At 44.4% G+C, this 26,581-nt stretch overlaps 1 protein-coding gene across 1 annotated transcript in view; it reads right to left on the bottom strand.

Annotated features, from left to right (window-relative positions):
• LOC141998381 (heparan sulfate glucosamine 3-O-sulfotransferase 3B1-like) overlaps positions 1 to 17,541 on the bottom strand; it is a 45,564-nt gene extending 28,023 nt beyond the window's left edge. Inside the window, exon 1 of the mRNA XM_074971147.1 lies at positions 17,045 to 17,541. Within this exon, the coding sequence (XP_074827248.1) occupies positions 17,045 to 17,541 (497 nt within the window). The remainder of the gene's footprint in view (positions 1 to 17,044) is intronic.
• Positions 17,542 to 26,581: the final 9,040 nt, after the last annotated feature.

Below are 26,581 nucleotides of genomic sequence, written 5' to 3'. Positions count from 1 at the left end.
CTACGCAAGTAAGGTCAGCAGAATCAGGCTTGCACAAAACTGTTCATCACCTTATCCAGCAACATCCCATGCCTGGCCTTGCTTATACTTTAAGTACATCATTTCCTGCAGTGGTTTTCTTTATTAGATGGAGTTTTGTGGGAATTGGTTGGGGGTGGAGGGGGGGGTTTTGCAGCTGAATTCAGGAGCAACTAAAGCATGGTCCTTCAAGCCATGGAAAATACTTGGTTTTGAGTTTTGCTATGAACAAGATTTTCCTGGGTTTGGGTAGAGGCAGCCAAATAAAGGTTTGAATCATATATTTTTGTTATGTAAAAGTGGCAAGATTTCTCAAACAAGCCACATAACAAATATTTGCTAGGCTCAAGTTTCATCACCAGCCCAACATTTGGGCTGGGTTTCCCAAAAGGTCTGCAGGAAACTTGCCAAATCCTTCAGCAATCTCCAAATCCTAGAGACATGAAAGGGAGAGGTCTGGTTTTTTGGGGGGTTTTTTTGTTTTTTTTTTTTTTAACCCTGAACCATCAAGTTTCTATCCCTAGGGTTTTGTTGCATACCCTTGGCTACCTAATAACCTTGGTAATTGGGTCACGCAAAGATCAGAAATGCCTTCTCTCTATTAGCAGTATTTGGCATATGATCCCAAGTTGAGCAGTTTTGATTCCATTCAGTAGAGGGCATACTATTCAGCTCCTTACAGGTATAAGTGTGGGGGGGAGAGGGAGGGGGAAATCACACTAAATAGGTGGTCACAAAACAAATCAAAACTAGCTAGAAAAGTTCACCAAAACTGACAGACTTCACAGAGCTCCATTTATTGTCCAATCATGCAGTCGGCTTAACGCTGCCAGTGAAGTCTGCTGATGAAATCCAAGAGTTCTCAGTGTGGCAATTATAGGAGCTGGCATACAAGAATTGGGGAAAGATACGATACCTTTACTTTTTCAAATTAGGAAATTCACAGGCTCTTAATCTGCTTTAAGACCACCTGGGCCTACTGTTTATATACAGCCTAATTATTATGCTACCTTTATCTGCGTGACTTCAGCATTGTCTCTGGGGAGAGCTAATAGCTGTAATGTTAAAGATACAGTTTGCCAGAAGTTAGCAGTGTACAACCTGGATATTTTACACACACACACACACACACACACACACACACACACCCCCGCAGAAGCATTAGCAGAAAGAGGGCTCCACCTTCCACAACACAGATCCAGGCAGTACAGCAGAAAGAGAACCTGTAATTAACAAGCTTAAGGACAGACAACTAGAGCGGCCACCCCATATCAATTTGCAGTGAGACCTGGCTTGAAATGCTAACCTGCTATTCAGTTTTATCTGAGCCTGATCCATTGCACGTCTGACAACTCCTCCCAAGGAATCATTCCTCTCTTAAACTTCCCCCTCCACCCCATTAACTGGATTCTCTCAGCCTTTCAGAAACACCAGACAGACCTGCTGCTCACTAGCTACAAGAGCAGCAATAAATGGAAACAAAATCCGCTATCAGAATTACGTGTGACAAATTCTAACAAACTGATTGCAAGGTGGTGGGGGGGGAAGAGAGACATTACAATCCCCTTCCACCCACAGAAAATGTAAAAGCCAAATCAAACACTAATGAGCTCAGCCTGCAATTCTGCCCGTCAGAGCACTTAGCATTCTGGTATAGAGATCTATTATATGAAAAAAGAAAAGGAGTACTTGTGGCACCTTAGAGAAGGTGCCACAAGTACTCCTTTTCTTTTTGCGAATACAGACTAACACGGCTGTTACTCTGAAACCTGTTATTATATGAAACATTCTGTTTAAATGCATGGTGAACATAGGTTCACTTCCTAAACTAGGATCCATCCATTAATTCCAACAAAGCCAATGAATTAAAATGGACCCCAAAGATATAGCTAGCTCAAGGGTATAATTTCTACAAGCTCTTCTGACTTAAGAGCCTAACTCCCATTTGCAAGAGCGACTTTAACCAGTTAGCTGCTGACAGTTTAGTGGCTTGATGTAAAGTTTTCACTGGTGCCTCTATTGAGGAGTGCAAGTCATGAGAATTTGTGGAAAAATCTTTTCCCAAACCACTAAACTGTCAGGGACTAACTGATCTATGAAACCCCACCATCTAGCACATCGCAGTGCTATGGGATCAGTGTTATAAGATCTTTGGATTTATTAAAATATAAAAGGAGGGGATGAACAGGAGACATTCACCAATGCTGGACTGAAATTTAGTTAGGCCATTCATTCCCATTTTTAGCGCTGACTCACCACTGTTACTCTGGAGTTACACCTGGTATAGCAGCTGCAGCCCCTGAGCACATAATACTGGATTGTGTGAGTAAGTCCAGGTTAAGGCCCATTTCCAGCAATGTTTGCATATCCCGGCAATGAGGCCAGTGTCAGAGTGAGACATTCAGACTCACTTCTGCAGAGAGGAATTTGGTTACTGATTTTAACTAAGAATAGGAGTAGGCCCATTGTTTGTACAACACCACTAGGATAGTTTTAGAATTACAGTTTATTTGGCAACTAGTTTCCTGGGTATAAAACATAAGATACATTTTTACAAAGACAAATTATGTTGATGTTTAAAGGCTAGGATACTTGGTCTACTTACAGGAGAACCTCACAATTCTTAAATTATTGATTTGAAAATTCATTAGATGGTAAAATGAAAACACCTCTATTTGGCCTTTGCACATTTCTAAACAAATATTTAATAGCCAAGTGTGGCAGTGAAGTCTATTAATAAACACTTTATTTTTTGTTAGCCATTGGCCTACCCTGCACTAAAAACATTGGAGTAATTACAGAATTACTGATGTTACTCCAGGTTTATGCCACTGTTACGGAGAGCAGAATTGGCATAAAGTTGCAAGGTATTTTAGAATGCTATGAAATACTGTTTAAAAATGGAATGACGCTTGTAAAAATAAGTGATTCCCAAAGATTCATACAATCTTTTCTTTTGAAAGGTTTGTTAGCCTAGTCACTAATTTGCATAATCCAGTAATCTACAATTGATCTCCTGGTCACCAGTGCAAATTACTGGTTCCACTGAAGCGCTATACATATACAATACGATTAAAACTATTATTCACCTCCCTGGAGACAGATTGCAGCTTTGCAAAATAGTGGAGATTATTTTTTACATAATGCAACTGGCACTGAGGGGTTGGGGGTTTTTTTTTGTTGTTTTTACACTCATTATGCAATAACCATTACAAAAGGTAAGGGTTGCATCTCTTTATTGCAAAGTATATGTATATATTCATGCCCACAGAAATAGATGTGAAGGACCCAAACCTGCATTGCTTACTCTGTCAAAACTCCCACTGTGACTGAAGACTTTAACCAAGTATTTTGCTATTACCATACATCAGATCCTGAGGTCTACAGCTCCAGTGCTGTCTTTTAAAAAGCGTATCCCCTCATTAGAGTTACTTACATGTTAAAAGTATTTTTTGTAAGAGGATTTCATGTGCCGATTCCAGTGATACTTGGTTCTGCTCGTCACAGGACCAGTCATGCAGCAGTGCAGGATCAGGCCCAGCAGCAAGGATGATCAGAATTTAGTCATCCTCTCCCCTACCTTCGCAAACATGCCATTCTCACCTAACTGATAGAACAAGCGAATTGAGTACTGACCAGCTAGGAATCTGCACTAGAGGAGGTAGAACATGCCAATTTAAACAAATAAAATGGAGTTTTCCCAAAGGGAATCGTGCGCCTAAAAATCATTTACACACTTTTTGAAATCCAACGCAGTGACGCTGAAGTGTTGCATTAGTAGACCAGCCAGATTAGAGCCCTGATCTTTTATGACTCATCCTTAATAGCATAAGATTTACTTATACAAACAGTCCCACTGATTTCATTGTGAGGACTACTTGGGCAAGGGTGACCCTTGCTTTGCAAGAGCCCCATTATACTTAGTTAAGCACAATACTAAGTTAGCCACTGGTCAGTTTGGATGGAAGATTAAATTTAGGGGGGTGAAGAAGGGGGAAATTTAGTACAGTCTGGACCTTGATCCTCAGCTGATGTAAACTGGCACAGCTCCACTGACTTCAACCTGCCAGTTAACACTAAGTGAAGAGCTGGCCCTTGATAGAGGGTCTCTTCCCCTACCACCATTTTTCCTACAGAGAAAAAAAAATGGACCTTTAACTGGACTGGTTTGGGGGATTATTTTGGGCTCATGGTTTGATGAAGTTAACTTACAGCAAGACAATGTATATAACCATTTTGTTACAGTCAAAATGTTCATTAAGTAGTAAATTAGAACAGTTTCAGATTTTTTTTCTTAATAGAATTGAAGGCAGCTGGAAATAAGTTTATTTTAATTAAAGAGAGAGTCTGATCCCATTCAATAAACTTGAATGGGCACAAGATTACACCCTGAATTCCATGCCTTGGGTGTTAAAGGGACAGTATCAAAAGACCACACATTTTTGCCTGAAGTTTCTTTTGTAGTAATAACAGCAAGAAACATTTAAGCCCCCAATCCTGAAAATATGCATACTTGTGCTTAACGTTACCCTTGTAACTACTCCCATAGACTCCAACAGGGCTACTCGTGTGTAAAGTCAAGCATGTGCATATAAACTTGCAGGGATCAGGGCCCAAAATTCTTGGGCCTGAGAGACTCAAGAAATAATTACACTCCCCCTCCCCCCCGGCTGGCGTTTATGTTGAGCATTTGACAGCACTAGGTAGGATCGGTTTCACTCTAGTCCATTTCCCTTCTTAGCATCGTTTTTTTCCCCCACCAGTTGCAGAGGAGCGAAGAGCACATTTAAAAAGAAATAATTTGTAAAACCAGCAAGTGGCTGAGGAATCTGGGCCAAGTGCAGTACCCAACACGAGTTATTCGAACTGGACTAGAGTTCAGGCTGATTTACGGATAATCCAGGATACCATTGTGCACCAAAGGTTGCAGGAATTCTGTTTTCTCTTACAGCTTTTCCTTACTGTCCCTAGACAGCCACCCTTGAGGCCTAGGGACAGGGTGTTCTTGGGGGAAGGATTCTGGTTTAGACATTGTTGCCTCCACTGGGTCGATCAGAACCCAAGTTTACTGACTTCAGAGCAGGTAGCAAAATACATCACTTTGGGGCAGGCATTTGCCTGGGGAAATTCTTCTAGTGGTAGCACAAGGATCGACGAGGGCACTGTTTGACTGATCAACTTTAATATGTTGCTTGTTTTTAATGTTCCATGTCACGGTAATGGGTGCCTGACAGTCAATAAAATATTGTCACTTGCAACAAAAATTGAGATGGGAACCTGCTTAAACAAACATGTTTTGCCCAGCATAGAAGATTTCTTCCCTCCCCATTTATGCTGTGGCTAACAACCATGCTCTGTACAGCTGATCTGAATCAAGTCATGCATGTACTATGGATATAAAAGGAATTTTCATAAGATAGTCATTACTCCTATGCAGTGTGCCCCAGTCAAATCTTCTGCCTCGTGTTTAATATTTAGTTGATCTAGTGACCAATATTGCAGTCTATTGGAGTGCTGCTAGTCATGTGAATCAAATCGCATGATCAGATCCTTAGGAGGTGAAGTTAAAAAAAATCCCATTTAGATTGGAACTCCCGGCTGGGGGGGATGGCAGGAGAGGGGAAAGAAAAGCAGATTTTGCTATCAGTAGTGTCTTGATATTCTTTGCAAGCTTTTTAAAAAAAAAAAGTGAAGTGTTACGTGTAACATTACAGCCCAATTTGGTTTCTTAGTGAGGTTGCAAGTTTAAATTAAATCATTACAAGTAAAGAGATGTGAAAAATTGTTGGAGCACGAATGAGAGCAGATAAGTAAACTTCTCTGCACTTTAGATCTCTGGGACTATTTTGAATGTAACATTATTGTGCCTGAAAGTTTAATATACAATCACACAGGCATCACTCCAGTCACTCCTCAAACATCACATGGTGAAAACAGGTAGCAGCTGATCGCTTCCTGACCTTCTCATTAAACTGCCAAAATAACGTGACCTGGTATTTGTTGTCCTTTGGAGCCCATATGTCCACTGTCCAACACAGACCTGGCCTATTAATTATCCCCCAACCCACTGATTACTGGTATTCACACCAACACAAGAGAGGAGTGTTCACGTTGAAAGAGGACTATACTTTGTTCTTACTACAAGGAGCCCAAGGTCTATGCAGTTATTCCATCCTAAATCAAACAATTAAAGTCCGCTCTTCCTAAGTACTCAACAGCCTCAGTTTTTTTGTCGATGACGGTACTCAGCCCTTTGCAGGGCAGGAAAGAACGAACCGGTTTGGCAGTAGAACACATCCAGAAATAAAAGTTTGGCACCTACATTTTTCAAATGACAATCAAAGCCTTCTACCTCCCAGAAAGCAGCTGAAGATATTCAGCTGCATAAGTTAAAGAGTTCACCTTGTCCACTTTAATAAAAGATACTAAGCACCAGGGATTCTCTTCCAATTATTTTGATGCCAATTGCTAGCATAATGTTCCATGACATGCCACAGAGTATCGCACTAATCAGATTAGCCAGGCACATCCACCACCCAAATAAGCCTCACACCCACCCCCCAAATGCATGGTCAACTTTGAAAAAGTTCAACAACTCAACAGGTGAGGCTATGAAACCTGATCACAGCAGACAATGTAGCTCCTCTCAGCGTCGTGCTGGGAAGAACTCATCACGTGCGTCATATCAGGCAATGTGCTTGAAACAGAGTAGCGCACTGAAAGCCCAGCAACACGAATAATCTTTGCCATCTGTTTGAACAACTCAACCCTCCTCAGATCTAAAGGAATGATCCCATGAAACACAAGGGCCTTGCTGACTGATCATAGCAGTCCACCCCTCCTTTCTGGGGCCATTTTCTTCATAACTCCACACAGTCACTAAGACAATGTCATTTGGGTCTGTCAGGATCTGACTGGAGGCAATAAGTGCCTTGGAGAGCATGTTTTTTTGTTTTTTTTAAAGAGACACAGAAGTAGTGATAGCCCCATTTAAAATCCTATTGGACTCTTGCCTGCAAACATTAATGAGTGGGTGGGGAAAAAATCCCACACGACAAATGATTTGGGGGTGGGCAGTACGAGGCAAGCTCAATAATAGCGTGATCTCTTTTTGAAAGAAAAAGAGCAAAGATCCCAAAGGGATCAAAAATGTTAAAGAGAAGCCACCCAAAAACAGAAGAACAAAGAAAAAGCCTTATTTAAAAATAAATTGTAGCTTTCCTTCCAGTTAAGTGCAACTCAACGACATTTGCTAGAGAAGCCTGCCTTCTTTGTACAGATGCTATGATTCATATGCATGAAGTTTTTTTAATCAAAGGAATCCAGGTCCAGTCCAGGTCACTCTGAAGTTTATTGTAAGAGACCGCTTTGCATCCTTAAAAGCAAGATCTTGCAAGGTTTGAGTGCCCTTGGAAGATGCTGTCAGTGGTAGTGGAGGGCACTCAGCACCTGGCTGCATTGGATCCTTGTTGCTTTATCAATAGTTTGCACAGATCTGCTGCAAGAACCACGCACTTGGTTGGAACCACGCACTTGTTACCACTGTAAAGCAGGTATTTATAGTGCTGCAGCGATCATGGGTGAAATCCCAGCCTCAGTGAAGTCAATGAAAGTTCACTGTTAACTTCATTGGGGCCAGGGTTTTACCCCATATCATTAATAAACCACTTGACTCTGAGACTAATTATCCCCCTACCCCCTTTCTAGAGCTCTGACTAGGTACTAGGGGGCACTATGGGACAATTTGCTCATTATGGCAATTGTGATGTTCCTATGGTAAGGAAGTTCACGGCTCACCAAGTCTCTGCAGAGTCACCATGAAGCAGCACCTAACACAACGGGGTCCGGATCCTTGAGATTCCTTAAGTGCCAAGTAATCTAAGAAGATTTTCATAAATGCAGTTATTACCATGCTTGAAATAGATAAACCACATGTAACCAGACATGCCCACGAGCCTGAATCTGCAGCCACAACTCTCACTAAAAATCAGAGATTAGGGACTCAGCACTTGCAGGAGGATCAAACCCTAAAATTTGGCTTTCCAAGGCAAGGATTCCATCAGTGTTTTGTCCAGAGCACTGTACATTATGGTGCTATTATTTAGATTACAGCACGAGGGCACTTTCCACACACAGACAAAGGCTACAATCTGGTAGTCTAAATAAAAATTCAGTGGGGAACTAGGGATATTCAGCACATTGCAGGAAGTGCTTGGCACTGCAGCAAACTGGCCCTACAGCAGATGGAAAAGTTGTTAAAAAAATATATAATAATCCAGCAAGCAATATAGGGTCAGTTATACTCATTGAGAGACAGACTTAAGTTCTTAGTACTATTTAAGAGTATCATTATTGCTGCCCCAAATAAAAATACAGAGAAAATGGTTTCAAAATGTCATAGAACTGATATTCTAGGCTTGCAAGGAGTGAGTTTTCTGGCAGTCCTGTAAGACAGCAATTGCATTATATACCAGACCACAAGAGGCTATTCCCTTGCCTCTCCCCACCACAAATGCACAAGGTTGTTAATGCTGCACACTTCAATTTTCTGAGACAATTGCAAAGAGGAAGCTTATTAAATATCAAAAATTCCACACACTACTTATAATTAGTTTGCAGTAATGGCTGGATCTTATTTCTTTTCTGTCATGGTAAATATTCTCATTTGAAGCAGCTAACATGCTGCATTAATTACCAGAAAAAATGCAACATGCTTACAGAATTTGTTTCCGTTGGATCTCCAGCTATCTCGTTATTGAAAATCCATTCAATTTTTCCCCTCTTATCACTTTGCTGCTTCAGGGACTATATTTCCCCAACAACATTATCTGATTTTGCTTTATTTTTGCAGCAGAAGAAAATCATGTTTTGTTTCACTTCAACAACCCCTTTACCTTGTAAACAATTAAGCAGAAGAAAAATAAAAACCACTATTTTGCTTCTCCTTCACAAGCCAACATCCTTTATACTTTATAAAGTAACAGTTCAGACAAAAATGATATATTGAACACTATTAGTCACAAATACCATTCCAGAAAGGAAACTTATCTAGATAAGCAAGTTCTATTGGAAGTTGTGCCTTGCAGGAGTCAACTTTTTAAAAAAATATATATATATTTTTTAAAGTTGTCTCTCAACTAAAACTAAGTACCAACTCCTCAAAGATCTACCACCACCTTGGGGTTAAATATCCCCATTAACATATTGCTAGGGTGAAATATACCAAAAGAATATCTAAAGTTTTAAAACCGGACAGTCCGATTTGTGCAACGAAGACTCAATCCTGCAAGCACTTATGCATATGAGTAACTTTACGAATGCAAGAGGCCCCATTGACTTCAGTGGGAATACTTGTGAATAGTTTTGAAGTGTTCGTAGAGTCAGAATCAGGGGCAGTATGCATATAGCTGAACAGTGAGTAATTCATAGCAGTTTATATTTTCTGGTTATGTGAATGACAAAATAAGAAATTTTATTATTCAGCTACAGCTCTTTATCCTGTCTGACATCAACTTAAATTTAAAACATGAGGAGATTATGGAAATATGCAGGACCTCGAAACATGCTGAGGCTCAGTTAAGTCACTGGGAGTTTGGAGACAGAATCTTATTTCTAATTCATATGGTCAAACTCCTTTAGCTTATTTGGATCAGAGAGTTAGAAATTTGCAAAAAGTTATTTTAATGAAAAAGAGTGATGTGCTGTCAGATTTTTAGTTTGTGACATTTATAAACTGTGAAGCTGTTTGGCAATTGAAATGTTAATTTTCCAATTGCAATATTCATTTTTAAGTGCTAAACTTAGGCCCCAATCCTGCAAACACTTAGGCACATGAATAACTTTCAGGTATAATTTGCAAATGTGCCTAGTGATTTAGAAGCTTAAATCCGTTTAAAAAAGTGGCTGTTAAATTCCCAATCTCAAGCCATTTTGGTGACAAAGTTTTACACTTCATCACATGCCATTGAAATCAATGGGTCCACTTGCAGAAGCAAAGTTACAAAAGTACTTAAGGGGCAAGAGCTCCAACCCAAACTATTAAAAGAATTTCTATTCCAATGAATCGCTTCAGAATGAACGTGAATAAATTGAATACTGGCATTTCCAAACGTAAAGCAAAAATATTTCTTTTAAATATTGACAGTCTCCCAACTCACTGCATCTGGGATAACATTTATGATTAAATTACTTTTAGTTATTTTCCCCCCTTCACTTGTAAAAGATTAATCAACCATTTTATGGTCTAATTTAGATGCCTAATTAAAAACAGAGTTCAACACCTTCAACACCATTTTTGCTAATAAATCTTGACAGCTCTTCTCCCTTGTAACATGCAGGTTCTCATTTCAGAATACCGCATTATAAATGCAGTTAGCTTTTTTATTTTACCTTAACTGCTGTAGGGTTGGCAGTACACTGCTGAAGTCCCAGAATTGGTAGTAAGTGATTTCAAAGAGACTTCCGTTTAGCTAGATTGTATCTACTCCTCTCAGTAACCAATGCAGCACACATTGTGACCTTATTTTATGTTTTGCTAACAGAAGTTGGAGGGCGGGAGTCGTCTCTCCCTCAAAATGCATTAAAATTAAAATTTGGAGAGCTTGAAATCTTCACAGCTGCTACCTAAACTCACAGGGTTTCAAATTTAACTCCATTTAGAGTTCTATTTTTAGTATTCTTTTACACTTTTTTTTTCAGTGTGTGTTTCTTTAAGTGTCAGTATTTTGTTAATCTTGATTTGACAATTTGAAATATTCATACCAATCTTCACCATGCTCCTACAGGCTGCTTATGCACATGCTTACTGCTATGCAACAGTAGTTCCATTGGCTCCAAGAGACTACTCACGTGTGCAAAGTTAAGCAGGTGCTTGCAGGACTATGGTTTTTATAAAGCCTAGATTACTGCTCTCTAAGGCCCCAATCCTTTAAACCCTATGAGTAGTCCCATTGACTGCTTGTGGGTAAACTATTTGTGTTTTTTCGGGATCAGGCCCTAGAACTGTAGATTTTTAGACTTGAATAGCTCCTACCCCCAACCATGCAATTCCAACCCCACTGCCATTGAAGATAAGGAGTTCATAAATTTACTATTGCTCTGAAACGCCACCCACATAACACTGAACCTGGTATCTAACCAGTTTTAGCCCCATTAGTGCAACTCCACTGTAATGAATTAATTATCTTCATTCTGCTTCCCAAAATGACTAATCTGAGCAATTTATCAGTAGTGAAACTGATCCTGGGTGTGAGAGAGAGAGATACACTATCCTAGTATGAACTACTAATGCAAAAAGTTACAAAATTAATTCTCTCCTATTCATACAGATCTAACCACCAAACAACAACAAAGAAGTTCCAGTCACAGGGCACACAGCACAGCCTGGAGTGATACCACTCTATTTTTCGTATGGTCAAAAGAAAGATCTGGTTCTGCTAACATTTTCATGTTATGTTAGCTTGTTTCAATAGCAGAAGCGAATTTAATCCTAAATACGTCAAAGCAACACACAAAATCTTGAAAGTTAAGTGGAGGGAAAAAAAAGTAGTGTTCACAAACTGAGCAGTATTTATGGTTTTGTATAAAATAGTTCAGTTTTAAGTTTACTATTAAAACCTCAATTTATAATTGACCTGTGGATAGAATTTTAGCTTGTTAACCTCAATAGAGGAAAACAAGCTAAAATTATTTGCACGATAGATACATATTTTCCCTTATTAAATTTGCTATTAGACAAAATATCTAGTGTTCAAACACTTTTTGGCACCGGAGTTTAAGTTGCAAACATGTTGTATACTGATTTTGGGGGGGGTGGACAGGGAAAAGAAAGAATCATTCAAAACCAGAGCTTTTAATTAGTATTTCCACCTCATCTTCAAAAGCATGTAAACTCTGAGGAAGTGATCCGGGACAGTATGAGAGTGAATAAACTAAGTAAAATCTGAAGCACTCCAGTCCTAGTCTAAAGCAAACTTGATTACAGGGGCAGATGACTGTTTCGTCTCTTTTCTCACAGCAGTCCTGAATCACAGCAAACAGAAGGGGGGAGGGATGGGAAGAAAAAAAAACCATCACCCAATCAACATCTTTAATGAGCTTCATCACCCACAAATGTCTTTTGTTTAGGTTAATGGTGCTTTGTTATGCCAAGTGGAAATACAATTAAATTCTGATGCTTAATGCAAATCTCCTCCTCTGCTTTGCCACTGTAGCTCTTGGGATTATCAACCTATACAATCATTACCCACTTAACCTGTTGTGAGCAGCGCAGTTTGTGCCGAAGAGACACTCTGCAGCATTACAGCCCCTCAGGTCTACCTTATACAAGTCAGGCAATAAGTTCTTTTTGACTATCCCAAACAGACAACGTGGGCTATATGGTGTATATATAGTCTAAACCTTGATCTAGGGTAACAAATGCCTCTTCCATTCCCTCCCATTTTAATAATGTTATGAGCAGAGCACCACCACTGTTTGTGTGATGTATAAATACAAGTCATCCTTATTTATGGGCTAGGTTGTCACATTATTTTTCATAATCCCTGCAATAATTTAAATTAGCACTGCTTTCAAGCAAGATGGGGATTCAGGAGTGCATTAATAATGAAGAGTTATAGAAAGACAAACAAAATCTTTTAATCTATTTTTTAATCCTATTGGGGGGGCTGGAGGGGGGAAAACAGACCCTAGTTTAGAGTTTACAGTTCAAACACATACACTGAAATTTAAATCAAATTAAAATAAATGTTAACTCCCAAGTTTGAGTAAAGTTTTGGATGAATTCGGTTGATAGGTTTAGATCACTGATCAGACCTTACACCCAGAGCAGATTGCAGGAGGAGCAGAGAAATGAGGGTGCAGGACAGAGCACGGGGGTGGGAGAGAATCCACCATTTTTATAGATAGGCGTTTACATTTTTCCAGGCAATCATCTTGCCCTGGTTGCAGTAGGATCCTAATGCTGCTCTTTCAGCAGAGATTAGTGTAGAAGTTAATGTTTCTTGTCACCCTGACAGTTTTGCTCATTAATTTTGTGTTTAGTTTGGGGAGAATATTAAAAAAAAACAGAAAAAAAACCCCAAACCTGTTTTGACTCCCTTACTAAATCTTCCTTGAAAGCAAGAATAGTGCTAAAATTACCAGTCTCCTCTTAGGCTCTGCTAATGAGCCTGTTTCTGAACTGCTGAATAAATAAAAACAAAAAAACTTGACACATTGGTGCTTTGAATTTTGTTGTTGGAAGATCTTGAAAAAAAGGGATTCCACCTTTACCACCCTCCCCCCCAAGAAAGAGTCCTAAGCATATACCTGAAGTGACTAACAGACTTTGAATGGGCCAGATCCCATATAGTCTTAACACAGAACTCCCATTAACTTCAGTGTCCGCTTATGAGTTTCAGGACAGTTAAAATAGATTTGACTTCTGTACCATGTCCCTGAATGAAAGAGGGAAAGATTGAACCGAAAAGTAATAGCTAGTTTGGTTTCTGTTTTATTGCAACAAAATAAAGTATTTTCTTTTGCTGGACTCCACCACATCTGAAATCAACAAGTACCCATTCACTTTAAAAATCAGCAAAGAATTAAATATATAGTACTAACAGGGTTTTGTAACTAACATCCCTAACGAACACTGTGGGTGCTACTGGATTTTTCACTTGGTTTACAGTTCATTTTTTTCCCCTTTCCCACCAAATGTTTTCCAGCTGACACAGATTATACCTTCACCTTTCTTTGGGGATTAAATTAATTACTCCAATTCAAATGGAAACATTCCTTTATTTAATAGAGTCTGTTCTGGAGTTAGATCATTATATGCCTGAATATGTTTTCAAAAACTAACCAGATTTAAAATAATAAAATAATAATCATCTTTCTTGAAGGAAAAAAAGAAAGTCAACCTACAGCTACAAAGCAGTCGAGTATACAATAAGTGTGACATTCATGCTTTACATTATTTACTGCAAGACAATCAAATCTGACTATTGTAGAATTAGACAACTGATTTTGTTTAAAATGCACCCAGGCTACTTTATATATAAAAATTGTAGGTGTATGTATTTAATGACATGATTGTGTGACTGTCTATAGACACACGATATAGATCTACTGATTAGGCTTGCACACTCATGCTTTATTATATGCATTTTAATCTATAGCTATTTATTGATCCCCTCCCATCAACTTGAAGTCGCGTCTAGTTCTCAATTCGTCAGATGCCGTTGTCTCCTAGGATTTAGTGTTACCTTAAAGACTGACCAGATTTTATTTGAGCATAAGCTCTCCTGGGTGAAAAACCCACTTCAATTGCATCGGAAGAAGTGGGGTTTTTACCCAGGAGAGCTTATGCTCAAATAAATCTGTTAGTCTTTAAGGTGCCACCAAACTCCTTGTTTTTGTGGATACAGACTAACACGGCTACCGCCGATATTAGGATTTAGTGGAAGTTATTCGCTTTCCATTTGTCAAAAAGCGCCACAAACTGGGCTTGCAGGAATTGTGCTCACAGCTTAGCGAAAAGGGAACCAGGCAGATGAAGGCTGCAGGTGAACAGCCTGCCCCTTCCCCCTGAAGTTGGGCTAACTTTTCTCCCCTGGATTTTCTGTACAGATCTGTCACCTGCCGCTCAGTCCTCACCAGCGCCTTGAGTTTACAGGGTTTTGCTGTTCTGTCCCCCCACCCCAACACCCCTGTAATATAGCTGGAGGGTAAAGCAAGGCAGCTCGCAGCCTGGGACATGGTGCACTAGCTGCCTTTCATCATCCAGCAAACTTCCAGACTTTTGTAACTCTTCAGAATAAAGAAATAATTGGGGGGGGAGGGGGGGTGAAAGAGGACAATCAAATCACTTCAGTCTCCCGGGAGCTGCATTTTCTCTCTGCAGTCCCTCCCTTACACACACACACACAATTTTGTTCTTTTGGGAATTTATTTTTTCAGCCCGGATTTGTTCTGAAGACAGGACTTTACAACCCTGCTGCCAACACAGTTTTAAACAAAATTCAAACAAGCAAGAGACATCACGCTGGTAAGAGAGACAGCCAAAGCAAACCCGTGTTTGGGCACCACAAGGCAAGCGGGGAGAAAGAAGAACAAAGCGTTAATACGAGGCTGTTACTCTTCCATTGCTGTTCAGCTCGGCCGAGCCCAGACACGTTGGACCGCAGAAGTTAAAGGGAACGCGGTGCAAAAAAAGAAAAAAAGAGACACGAAGCGGTAGCAATGTTTCAGGAACTCTATCGATGGGATTCTTTCTTTCCAAATCCCTCAAGCAAATCGGGCTCAGATTATCCAGCACTGCGGGGCAAATCTAGTTTAAACTAATAATTTACTGCAAACTGGAGTTTGCACCCCAGAGCCTCTAAACAAACCCAAAACTCATAACACTGGAGCAGCTGAGATCAGTCTCAATCCAGAGACATTTGACAGTTAACGCTTTTCTGGCATTCAAAAGGACAAAACGGATCCCGTGCATCTGAAGTATTTTCCCCTCTAAACTTTTCATGATCAAAATTTATTTTAAGGCAAAAAAAAAAAAAGAGGGGGGCGTTTTATTTTGTTTTATCGATAAAACCTAAACAACGGGTCTTGCGAACGCTCAAAGAAATTTGGTCCCGTTCGGTTCGCGTTACTGCGGAACGGTACCGGAGTTCTGGATCGATTCCCTTTTGCAAAGAAGGAGCCGAGAAGGGTCTGGTGCGCTGGAAGAGATGCTGCAGTGTCCCTTTCTTCCCAACAGAGATCACTAAAGCCCTGCTCCATGCTAAAGCTGCCTCCCTCGCAGCGATCAAACCCCGTCTGGCCAAAGCAAACGACGGGCGCCAAAAATACATGCGAGGAATTAAAGTCAGGGGCACGTTTATACGGATACTGGCAAATGCCGAACCTGAAAAAGCAGCTCCTGGTGAAATGGTACACGATGGGAAGGGGCACCTGCATTGCCCCATCGGTCACGACACTAAAGAACTGTTTCCATCTTCTAAATTGTGGGGACTTTCCCAGCGGCCTTATCTGGGCTTTTTAATCACCAGCTGAGCTGCCTTCAGCAAACAGAACCGGGACACAGCGCTTGACTTTCTGTCAGCCAAGAGCCTGACCGAGAACACCAGTCCTAACCATTCGGGGTAATCTTACAAATTATGGGCCGATCCTGGCTCAGTGGCCCAGATGGCTATCGCCGGACATAGCAGCAGACTCTAGGCGCCCGATCCTTCCATAAACCAGGTGCCCCCCCGGATTTCTTCGCCGATTTGTCAGAAACAAGGAACAGATCTAACCAAAGGGCTTCCCCTCTGGGGCATTTCCCTCGTGTAGCTCGCCGCCTTATGAGGGGATAGTAGAAAGTAGCTGAATGGTTCTCCAGGATTCAAATTTAATTGGAGGGAGAAGCCACTATTTTTTGGCGATTTCTATATCGCGCTGAGAGAGAAACAATCCCACCCTCCGCCCCCTCCGATAGCAGAGCAGGACAACCACTGCGGAGCCAACTAGAGAAGAAAAATAAACTTTCTACATTTTCCCCCCCTGGAGTCTCTGCGGTAATGGGAATCCCCAGCGGACATATCGATTTTTTTATATATATAAAGCAGAGCTCCCCATCTATTTCCACAAAGGGCAGTTTACAGGAAACCTTGTCCGGCTGGAGAAATCAGAAAGGGAAAAATACACACTGGGTGGGTCTAGCGTGGGCCAGGGCAAAAGCCAATCCGGAGCTGCACCTCATTTAGACCTTTTCCTGCTGCAAAAAGCGAAGTTAGGGAAAGCTCCGGGAGCAGCATCTCTTGTATGTTCAGAGTGGGGGGAAGGGGGGGGCGATTCCTGCTGCTGATCTGAGGCTATAAATTATGGATCTGTATAAAAGGTGTAAGTGGAACCCCCCCTCCCCTGGAGGGGGAAATGAAGCAGAAATGGCCTGGAGAGTGAGGAAGTTGATTTATGGGTTTGGTCCAAGTGACCCCGCAGGGGTTAAGTTTCAATCACGCACACGCATCAGGAGGCACATGGAGAGGAGGGGGTAGGGGGGTACCTGTACCAGGCGAAGCCCCGCTCGTAGTTGCGGTCGAAGAAGTGGGGCTCGGCCCCCACGGCCCGGATGTCGGGGTGCACCCTCAGGAACTCCAGCAGCGCCCGCGTGCCGCCCTTCTTCACCCCGATGATGATGGCCTGCGGCAGCTTCTTGGTGCCGGAGCCGTTGAAGAAGCTGGAGATGGGGCTGGTGGGGTCGGGGGCCGCGCTCTGCTCCTCCCGCAGCTCCGAGGAAGGCGCCCGGCGCAGCAGCTTGGAAAGCACCTGGAGACCCTCTCCGCGCGCTCCAGCGGTGGCGGCAGCCTCCCCAGCCCCGGCAGCGGGCCTCCCCGCGAGGCCGGGCACGGAGGCGCAGGAGCCGGCGCAGGAGTAGAACATGTAGAGCCAGAGGAAGAGCATGATGCAGAGCAGCAGGAGTTTCCGTCTCACCGGGAGGAGCGGTGGCGGCGGCTGCAGGGCGCTGGGCGCATCGAGGCAGCAGATCAGGCGCTGTCCCATATGCCCGCCTGCGCGCCGGGCAGCATGGCTCAGCGCACGGGCACCGCCGCGGGGGTTGCTCCCGGGCCCCGCCAGTCGAGCCCCAGCGCCGCGCGGGGGTGCCCCTCTGCCCAGCCGCTCGGGAGCCGCGCTGGGCAGCGCAGAGGCGGGCTGCGCTCCCGGAGAGAGGCTAGCGCGGGGAGGCTCGGGGTGCCATGCCGCGCTCCCCGGGGCGCACGGCCACTGCCCCAGGGCAAGTCACTCAGCAGGCTCCGCGCGGCTCGCCCAGCATCGCCGCCTCTGCCCAGCGCCCCGCGGCGGCTCCCCGGGAGCGTGCCTGCGACCGGCCCCTCGCAGAGCCTCCCCTGGACTGCCCGAGCGCCGGCCTCCAGCGGGCAGCCCCTCAGCCCGGCGAGGAGGGGTGGGAAGCGGTCGCCCGTGATAGGCAGCCCCGGTGGCCTATAAGAGCCGGGCTCCCTATGATAATTAGCCCCATTTGTTGATAGCAAGGCAGCCAACGGGAATGCAGGCTGCTCCGGCGGGGCGGGGCGCTGGGGGCGGCTGGAGGTGATTAGCGCTTCTAATTGGCTAATGAGCCGTTCAAGGGGCAGGGGCGGCTGTGGAGTCAAGGCTCCTTGGGGGCGTGGGGGGGTGGAAGGAAGGCGACGGGGAGGATGGATCAGCAACCCCCTGCCCCGAACTCATTCCTCCTCCGCGCTCAGCCACGCAGCCGGGGAGTCTGGGCTGCGCGCTGGAGACAGCCCCGTTACCCGCCCAGATGTGCAGCGAGTCGCAGCCAGATGTGGCGAGCGCGCGCACACAAGGAGGTTATGGAGGGGGGGCGGGGAGGGATACTGGCTCCGGAAGGCAGGGATCGTCCGGGGAAGGTCGTCAACCCAATGATGAATTTAGTTGGCTGAAGGGACCCGGTTAGTGGATGAAGAGGAAAGGAGACGCTTAGGAGCGGACAGTGCTGCTTCCAGCGCCCACCCTCCAGCTGTGCATAGAGAGAGCCCTGCCACCAGCAATATAGATGGGGGGCCCCACTCCCAAAAGCGCATGGCACTGCTACCCGGCAATCTGCGCAGCTCCCAGACCCCCAGAAGTATATGGCACTGCTCCCCAGCAATATATATGGTGATATAGGTAGATCCCCTGTCCCAAAAGTACTGTATATAGCCCTGCAATCAGCCATATAGCTAGCTATATCTCTCTCCAGCAATATATAGGGCTCCCTCCCGCCCACTGCGGTACTATACTGCGCTGCTCCCAGCCATGGGGACTTCCTTCTGCACCAGCCTGGCTCCCCGGTGCAGGGCTGGCAAGTTACAGCTCAAGGACCTCAGAACTATCCCACGGGAGGCCATTGGTTTCTCCTCCTGGCGAATCGCTGCCCGGAGTTTCCATTTGGGGGCTTCGCTGTCGGAGCCGCTCTACCTTCCCTGGAAATATTTCGTTTTTCTTTCTGTCTCTCCCACTTTTGCCCTAGCCTGGTGCGGTTGCTCACAGGGGGGAGGCGAACTTTAAAGTGTTCTTTAGAGACAGAGACTTTTAACTGTAATAACCGCAGTTAGCAGGCAGACGAAGCCAGGGAGAGAGACAAACGGGGAGCTAATGACCTTAGTACTTAGTGGGGGGGTGTTTTGTTTTTTAATGAAGTAACGCGCTTTAGATGCAGGAAGGGAGGGGGGAAATTCGCTGATAAATTCGATACAATTGTGCTTTTTATATTTATATTGCGGGCAGAAGAATGCATATTCCATGGACAAATGCTCCTAAGATTTAGAACGAAAAATATTGTCATGCCATGTTACTCTTTCTTTCTTTCTTTCTTTTTCTTTCTTTCTGCAAAACCAACAAGACCTCCCTAGCTCGACTTGCAAAATAGATAAACCCTCTTGCTTTCGCCCCACACTTAACGATTTCATTTTCTTTTCCTGCGGGATGCCAGGTCGGTCTGTTTTGGGTTGTGTTGGTTCATGGCAAAGCAGGATGCCCCCAGCCATAGAGCAGAGAGCTGCTGTATTTATCAGAGCGGGCTGCCTCATTATTTTTGTCTTTCCCTAATAGCGGGATAATCGTTAAAGGCCCTTCAGGACTGCAGTGCAAGTGCGCTGAAGTTTGCAGAGAGAAAGAGGCAGCGTGTTTGGGGGTAATAGCGGGGTTATCTGCCCACCTCACTCTGTGGCTAGCCTGCAGAATGGCTTGGAATCTTTCCCCGTGTAGAAAATGGTGCTACCCCGGGGGGAAGAGCTGGTTTGTTGCCCACTGCCTGGGGCAGCAGCTGGGCTGTCCCCGCGGCAGTAATTACACGCGTGACCGGGATGGCCAAGGGACACAGGTTTCCCCAGCGATCCGTTTGAAAGTGGCAACATGCAGCCTTCAAATGGCCCTTTTCCCTTCCAGGCGGGCGGCGGGCGGATCGGCAGCCCCTGGAAACCCCGCCGGAGGAACTTTCTGAAACAAGCGGAGGTCCCTCGCCGCAGCCTAGAACAATGGGCAAGGTTGGCGGGCCAATGCGGATCACACCCACACCCAGGGAACAAGACGGTCAGTGCTCAGTCCCGGGGGGAGAGACTTCGAGACAAACTCAACTTCGCGACAGGGGACCGGCACGAAGAGTCTCATTTTAGATGTAGGCGCATGGTTTCCGGACACACAAAATGCAACGCTTCTGGAGTTATTAAGGGGAATCAACATTTTCCTTCTTCCCTGGGGCTTTAAACCAGCCTGGATCGTTCAGTTACATATGTCTTCATTTGCTGTTGTCAAAATAAACAAGCGCTACAAGAAAACACAACACTGGGTTTCCATAGGAGTTAGTGGGGGTGAGGAGAGGGTGTCTGGAAGAAAGAGGGATAATACAAAGTTAACAACATTTCTTCCCAAGGAAAATACAGTTCTGCTTATGGATCATCGGTGCTAGTCGCTTCCCTCTGAAGTGTGTAGAGAGATTCAATGGATTCAACAAGAGAGGATCGGGCCTTTGAATGAAATAATGTTTAAAAGAAAAGAAAAGGGCAATCGGATTTTTTTTCTGTCGAGTTTAAGTACTTTTTTCTCGGTCTAAATCTGTTGAAGATGTTTCGCAGAATATGATCATTATTCACCCTTAGATCATTTTTAAAAATAATTCTTACAGCGTACATAAATTCGACTGAAGGGCAGACCAGATTTGAATCCACCTGAATAGAATCTGCGTTATCACTTTTCAGGTTGATTTTTTAAACCAACATTTCGTATTCTCGACGGGGTGGGGGGACCTCCTAGAGATTAATGTGCTGTTTCACAGATACCTGGTAATGATCCCTTGAAAGAGGAAAGGCCAGAGGAAAAAACAAACAAACACGTGTTTGTATTCCTACTCAAAGAACAAAAGAGAACTACAGATTGTAAACAAGCCGGACTCGGTTAAGATCATGTTGTAGAGACATGTCAATTTCGCAGTGAAAACAACCCAGTGCAAATATCTGTCTCTTTTGGCCATACCAGCTATGGAGCTACTAATTCCCCCCCACACTTCTGTGGCAAAGACATTTGCAATTTGTTTGTCTTGATTTATAGACAGAGGATTGGTTGATAAGTCCCCAAAACTTGTCAAAGCGACACTCCCAAGTTTTATTGGTAGGAAACCGTGTGTGTAGTCTGTGTGCTTGGCCGATTTGCACGGGAAAAGCTCCGTGGAGCCCAGCTATCGAAAGCTACCTTGGGATCTTCCAGGGGTTTGTGCGGTTATGTCTGTCGCCTCTCGGAAACTGGTCATTGGGATGGAGCAAATGCCTAAGCAATTGCCTGGCCATCCCAAGAGAAGAAATGCAAAGGGATCTCTTCACCGCCGCGCACAGCCCGGCTGGCTGGAGGAGGGAAGTTTAGTGCGTCCCTCGGCCAGGAAAGGAAGGCGATTGAGTTTCAGTTCGTTGCAAACCTGTCTCGGAAAAGCTTTGAGGCCAGCCGGCAGGTACGCTGAAGCCAGCAGGGGCGAGGGTCTCCAGTTCCCCGGATCAGGGCGCTCCTTATGAGAGCAGTCACCCTCCGCGCACGGCAGTAACACACGTCCCCGCTTCCCCCGCCCAGAACATTGGACCTTTCGCTCCGGGGCGGCCCAAAGCAGGCAAGCCTCGTGGGTAGGAATCGGTACAAATCTGCGCTGCCCCCCAGCCCCCAGCGAGAGCTGGCAAACCACACAACTCCTGTTCTTTTCGCGGCTACAGGCTAACACGGCTGCTACTCTGAAACCACACCGTGTGGTTGCCACTGTGATCAGGCGAGCTACCTCCCTCTAGACTAGTCCTTACCCATTTGAGCCCTCAGCGCTGGGGGGGTTTCCGGCCCCCGGTTCTCCTAGCTGCAAGAGTGCAATAAATAAACGAATTAGATCAATCAAATCAAAGCAGCACCTTAACGGAGTCGAGTGCAATTCATTGCTCTCTGATCCGTTACGATGCAGTGACAGATCTCCCCCTATCCAGCTCGGCCCTTTTTGTCTCTTCCCCGAAGGACTGGCAAGCCGGGCAGAGAAAGCCACATGCCCAGCTAGCGAAGTTCACTGGCTGCTCACCAAGTCTGCTTTGATTTCTCTTTATAATCTTGGGGGAAAACCCAGCAACCTCCCGAACCAATTCCCCCCACCAGGTCACTAGCAGGCGACTTCCCTTGTTTGCATACAGTCACCCCATGCTTTTCGCAGCTGTCCCGGGCTTTCAAAACTTCATTAACTCCTAGGCTGTGAATTATTTTTACAGCTAAGACAACTGTTTCTTGTACCTGTGGCTGCATGGCGCATAGCCAGCCTCAGCCCAAACCTTCTTAGCGCCTATGTCGCCTCCAGCTTTGTTCCCCTTCCAGATCTTCTTTGTGGGAAAGACAGAAGCTGGATGAGTTCCCCTGAAAAGAAGCGGAGTACCTCGCGGCATACGTTTCGGCTGCTCTCCATAATTAAGCGTCCCGTTGCTACCAAACTCTGCCGCGGAACCTGACCTCGGATCGAGGGAATCTTTACTGACAGAGAAGTAGTAGGAAAAGTCTCAAATTGCTCCCATGCCTTGACACATGCATGCAAAATAACTTCTAGAGGGTTTAAGAAAAGAGGATCCCTCAGTAGTGTTGTGTTGGCTCTGGGTGCACACACGGAACATTTTCACTGTAGCTGTGGTCTGTGAGGGGCATATTTCACGCCACTAATCCAGCTGGAGTGTGACACACTCAGCCATGCTTTACCCAAGCCTGAAAGGCGAAATTCTGTGGCCAAACACTTCTTTCTTCTCCTCCCAGTTATCTAGTTAGGAACCGAGCTGGGGAAGCTGCAGCGTGAGAGCTGTTTATTCTTCTTAGCATGCCAAAATAATCAAGGTTAACAGGGCTGGGGGGAGTTGAGGCAATAACCAGTGTAATGAACAGAGGGAACCTGGGACAACCGACACTGACTGGTGCCTGTTTTCTAAGGAATAGTCGCATTTCGTATTTATTTATCTAGCTTTTGATGGCTAATGCAAAATTCCAGCACATCGAAAAGAGACAAGAGTAGGAATAATACCAAAATAAGGTAGAAAAGGGCCTGATCCTGCTGTATTTACACAGCTAGAACTCTCGTTAAAGTCAATGGGGATTTTGCCTGCCCAGTTCCAGACGGTAAAAGAGGGTTCAAAGATTACCTCTTGTGAGAGTAAGATGTTTTGTCTCAATACCTGCTCCAAGGATACTACTTTTGTGACATGACTGCCTGGCTGTGGGAGAAGGGAATACACTACTGAGTCTGGAAATTTGCTTAATGCATCAGAAAAAATGTTTAAATATCTTTTTTTAAAAAACCCTGGCATCAAGAAACATTTCACATTATATTTAACCACTCAGATCTTGTCTATTATTATTACAGAACCGACCAAGCATAGGCATGTAAAAAATAAATAGCAACATAATGATAGGCATTTTACCATAATACAAAATGTGATGTACAGACTGTTTTGTTTCCACTCATTGTGAAAATATTAATAGATTCACAGATTTTAAGGCTAGAAATGACCACTATGATCATCTAGTCTGACCTCCTGCATAACCCAGGCCAAAGAACAGCATCTAATAATTTCTGCATCAAGTCCATAACTTCTGAGTGATCTAGAGCATCTCTTCTGAAATATATAGCTAGTCTTTATTTAAAAAGGTCATGGATTGGAGAATCCGCCACATCCCTAGATAAGTATTTCCAAAGGTTAATTGCCCACACTGTTAACATTTTGCACCTTCTTGCTAGTTAGAATTTGTCTAGCTTCAGCTTCCAACCACTGGATGTTGTCACGCCTTTTCCTGCTGGATTTAAGATCTGTCTGCTATCTGAAATCTCTTCCCCCCAAAAGGCCAATTTCCTAACTTTTCACAGAACTCTCATATTAAGAGAGTGAGCAAAGCGTGGGAAACATCCGATTATCATAGAATGAAAAAAGAACATCTCAGCTATGTTGTTTGTTCATGTGTCACACTGGGGTGATTGTGGCCGTGGTGGATTAACGCACAGGCCCACCAGCAGAAACAAAGAAAGCCCACAGCTCCAAACTGAGTGCATAGTAAAGCACTCGAACCCCAAAGTCTGTCTTTCTTGGAAGGATGGCACGGGGTTAGAGTAGTAGCCTAAGCTGTGGGCAAGCTGAGTTCAGGCCCTGCTCCTCCAGAAGTAGCCTGTGTGGCTTGTAGTGTAGCTGGGCCCAAAGTCTGACAATTATATTTTAACAGGATCGTATTAGGGAACATTCAGCTTAACAGGGATGCATTTGGCTGGTGCCCAGAGGGTAAATGGTATTTAACTAGGTTTTAAATAGTGGTGAAATGTAGAGATATTGGGTGAAATTCTGGCCCTATGGAAGTCAATGGCAAAATTCCCATTGACTTCAATGGGGTCAGACTTTCCCCTCTTTTCATTTAATGCAAATTGCCAAATAGAGATTCAGAGAAGAGGAATAAAGCTGAAGTGTGGTGACGATCATTTCTATTCAATACTATATTTATTTTCAGCGTTTGTATTATTTATTTGATGGTAGGCCCCAGTCAGGACCCACACCCCATTATGTAGGCATGGTACCAATGCACAGATAGACACGGTCTCTGCCCCAAAGGGCTTATGTCTCCTCTGTTACTCAGAGCAGACAGGCTGTTGATAGAGGTGTTGCAATTAAGAGGATTCTACAGTAGAGTTGGTCACCAAGTTTTCATCAAAACACTTTTCTGTCAGAAAAGGCCCTTTAGATGAACTTGTTACAAAATCATTTCGCCTTAGACACCAATTCATTGAGAAACAGAATCAGAACACAGCTCCGGTTTCAACATAACCAGTTCCAGTTTTTCACTTGCAATGACTTTTGACGTTGACATTTACTGTATGTGATATTTAAAAAAAAATGTAAAGAGCGTCGGACTAGAAAGAAATGATTTCAATTGACTTGGAGCTTTGGGGGTGTTTTTTTTGGAATGTCATTTTACAGAACTGTTGAGTGTTGCATGTTTCGTGTCGTCCCAGTTTGGGACAAAATTGTTTTGTGGAACAGAAAATCCATTTTCCGCCCAGCTGCGTTCAGCCGGGCCAGCACCCAGCCATGTGCTTCCTGACAGGAGAGGACTGCATGGTCCTCCCCAGTGGTTTGAAGCCTGGACAGCTGCCTCAGATACTTATGGCAGTGAAGCAGGATGCTGGCCGGACTTTCCCATAAAGGGCCAGAACCTTTTAAGGTCAGATATTCAGGGCATTTGTAACCCACAAGGGAGCACCTGGCTTGAGCAAGGCTGGCAGGGGAAGCAGGATATAAGAGTTCCTTGTGGGAGGTTTGGTGAGAGGAGCAGCTGGCTGGGCTTGCCTGACCCCAGGAAGGGAAGGATCCAGAGAAATGAGCCAGAATCTAGTGGGGAAGAACTGCTTGAGTCCCCTGTTCAAAGGGGAGAGGAAGAAGGGCCACAGAGGCCCTGGGAAGGGAGCTGCCTCAGAGGATTAGGTCTGGGGAGGAAGGTCTGGGCTGTGCTATGACACTTGAGTTTTGAAGGACCACGAGCAGAGTCTGGAGAGTGGGCTGTGGAAGCCTGAGGGGTGAATGTGCAGAAACAATAGTATGGGAATAAACCGGGGTCTAAGAAGAGAGGCTCTTTGTCGGTAGCATAGTTCCCTCTCCCACCCCACGTACCTCAGACTTGGAGGGGAACCTGAGATAGGGTGGTCAGGTGTGTCCGCTTCTAACAGGGGTGTGAAAGATCTACACATTATGGCTCCTGCCGGTGACAACCCCATGCCGGGCCCATGCCATCCCTTCCACTCTAGCCTTACAGAGGTATGAACTGCTACTGACACAACCGTGTTCTACTCTTCTATGTTATTGCACTGGCCAGTCCAGAAGCATCAATCTGAAAACCCTGCCAGCTTATCCTACCTGTTCTTGGTGTGCTGTGCATTCCCTGCAGCTCACATGGTGGCCTTGGGTGCTCTTGGAGAAAGTGGCACTGTTCAGCAGAGCGCTCAGTTTTAGCATTTCTCTGGGACCGTGCTGGTGATAATCCCACAGGGGATTTATACCTGCAGAGATGGAAGCAGGCAAGATTTCCAGAACATCAGGACCAACCGATTGTGTCTGGCCAAGTGGTGTTACTATGAACTGGGGACTGAAGACCCTCACCTTTCAGCAACAAGAAACAGTAAAACTGAAAAGCCAGATTTCCTCTGCCAATAAAAATACATTTCATGGTTCAGGGTATCTAAACTGACCTGTTTCCAATCTTTTTGGGAGGCCTATATAGCATCCTATATTCTCTCTCCAGGACAATTTTGATCCAATACACTACACACTGAGAGGAGTAGTTTGGAAGAATAAATGGCTTGTTTTCTTGGTTTTCCAAGGAAGGTGAGGTGCTCCCAGCTCTCACAGCTGGGTCCCATGCTCTCCTCTCTAGATTGTTCCCATTCAGGCAAATGTAACATAGCATGAAGGCCAAGACTATAACAGGGTTCAAAAAAGAACTAGATAAGTTCATGGAGGATAGGTCCATCAATCGCTATTAGCCAGCTATATGGGCAGGGATGGTGTCCCCAGCC

This window comes from Natator depressus, chromosome 14 (assembly GCF_965152275.1).
Source record: "Natator depressus isolate rNatDep1 chromosome 14, rNatDep2.hap1, whole genome shotgun sequence".
NCBI classification, from domain to species: Eukaryota; Metazoa; Chordata; order Testudines; family Cheloniidae; genus Natator; species Natator depressus.
Note: the sequence above shows the minus strand (reverse complement) of the source record. Positions and strands in the feature narration are given on the sequence as shown.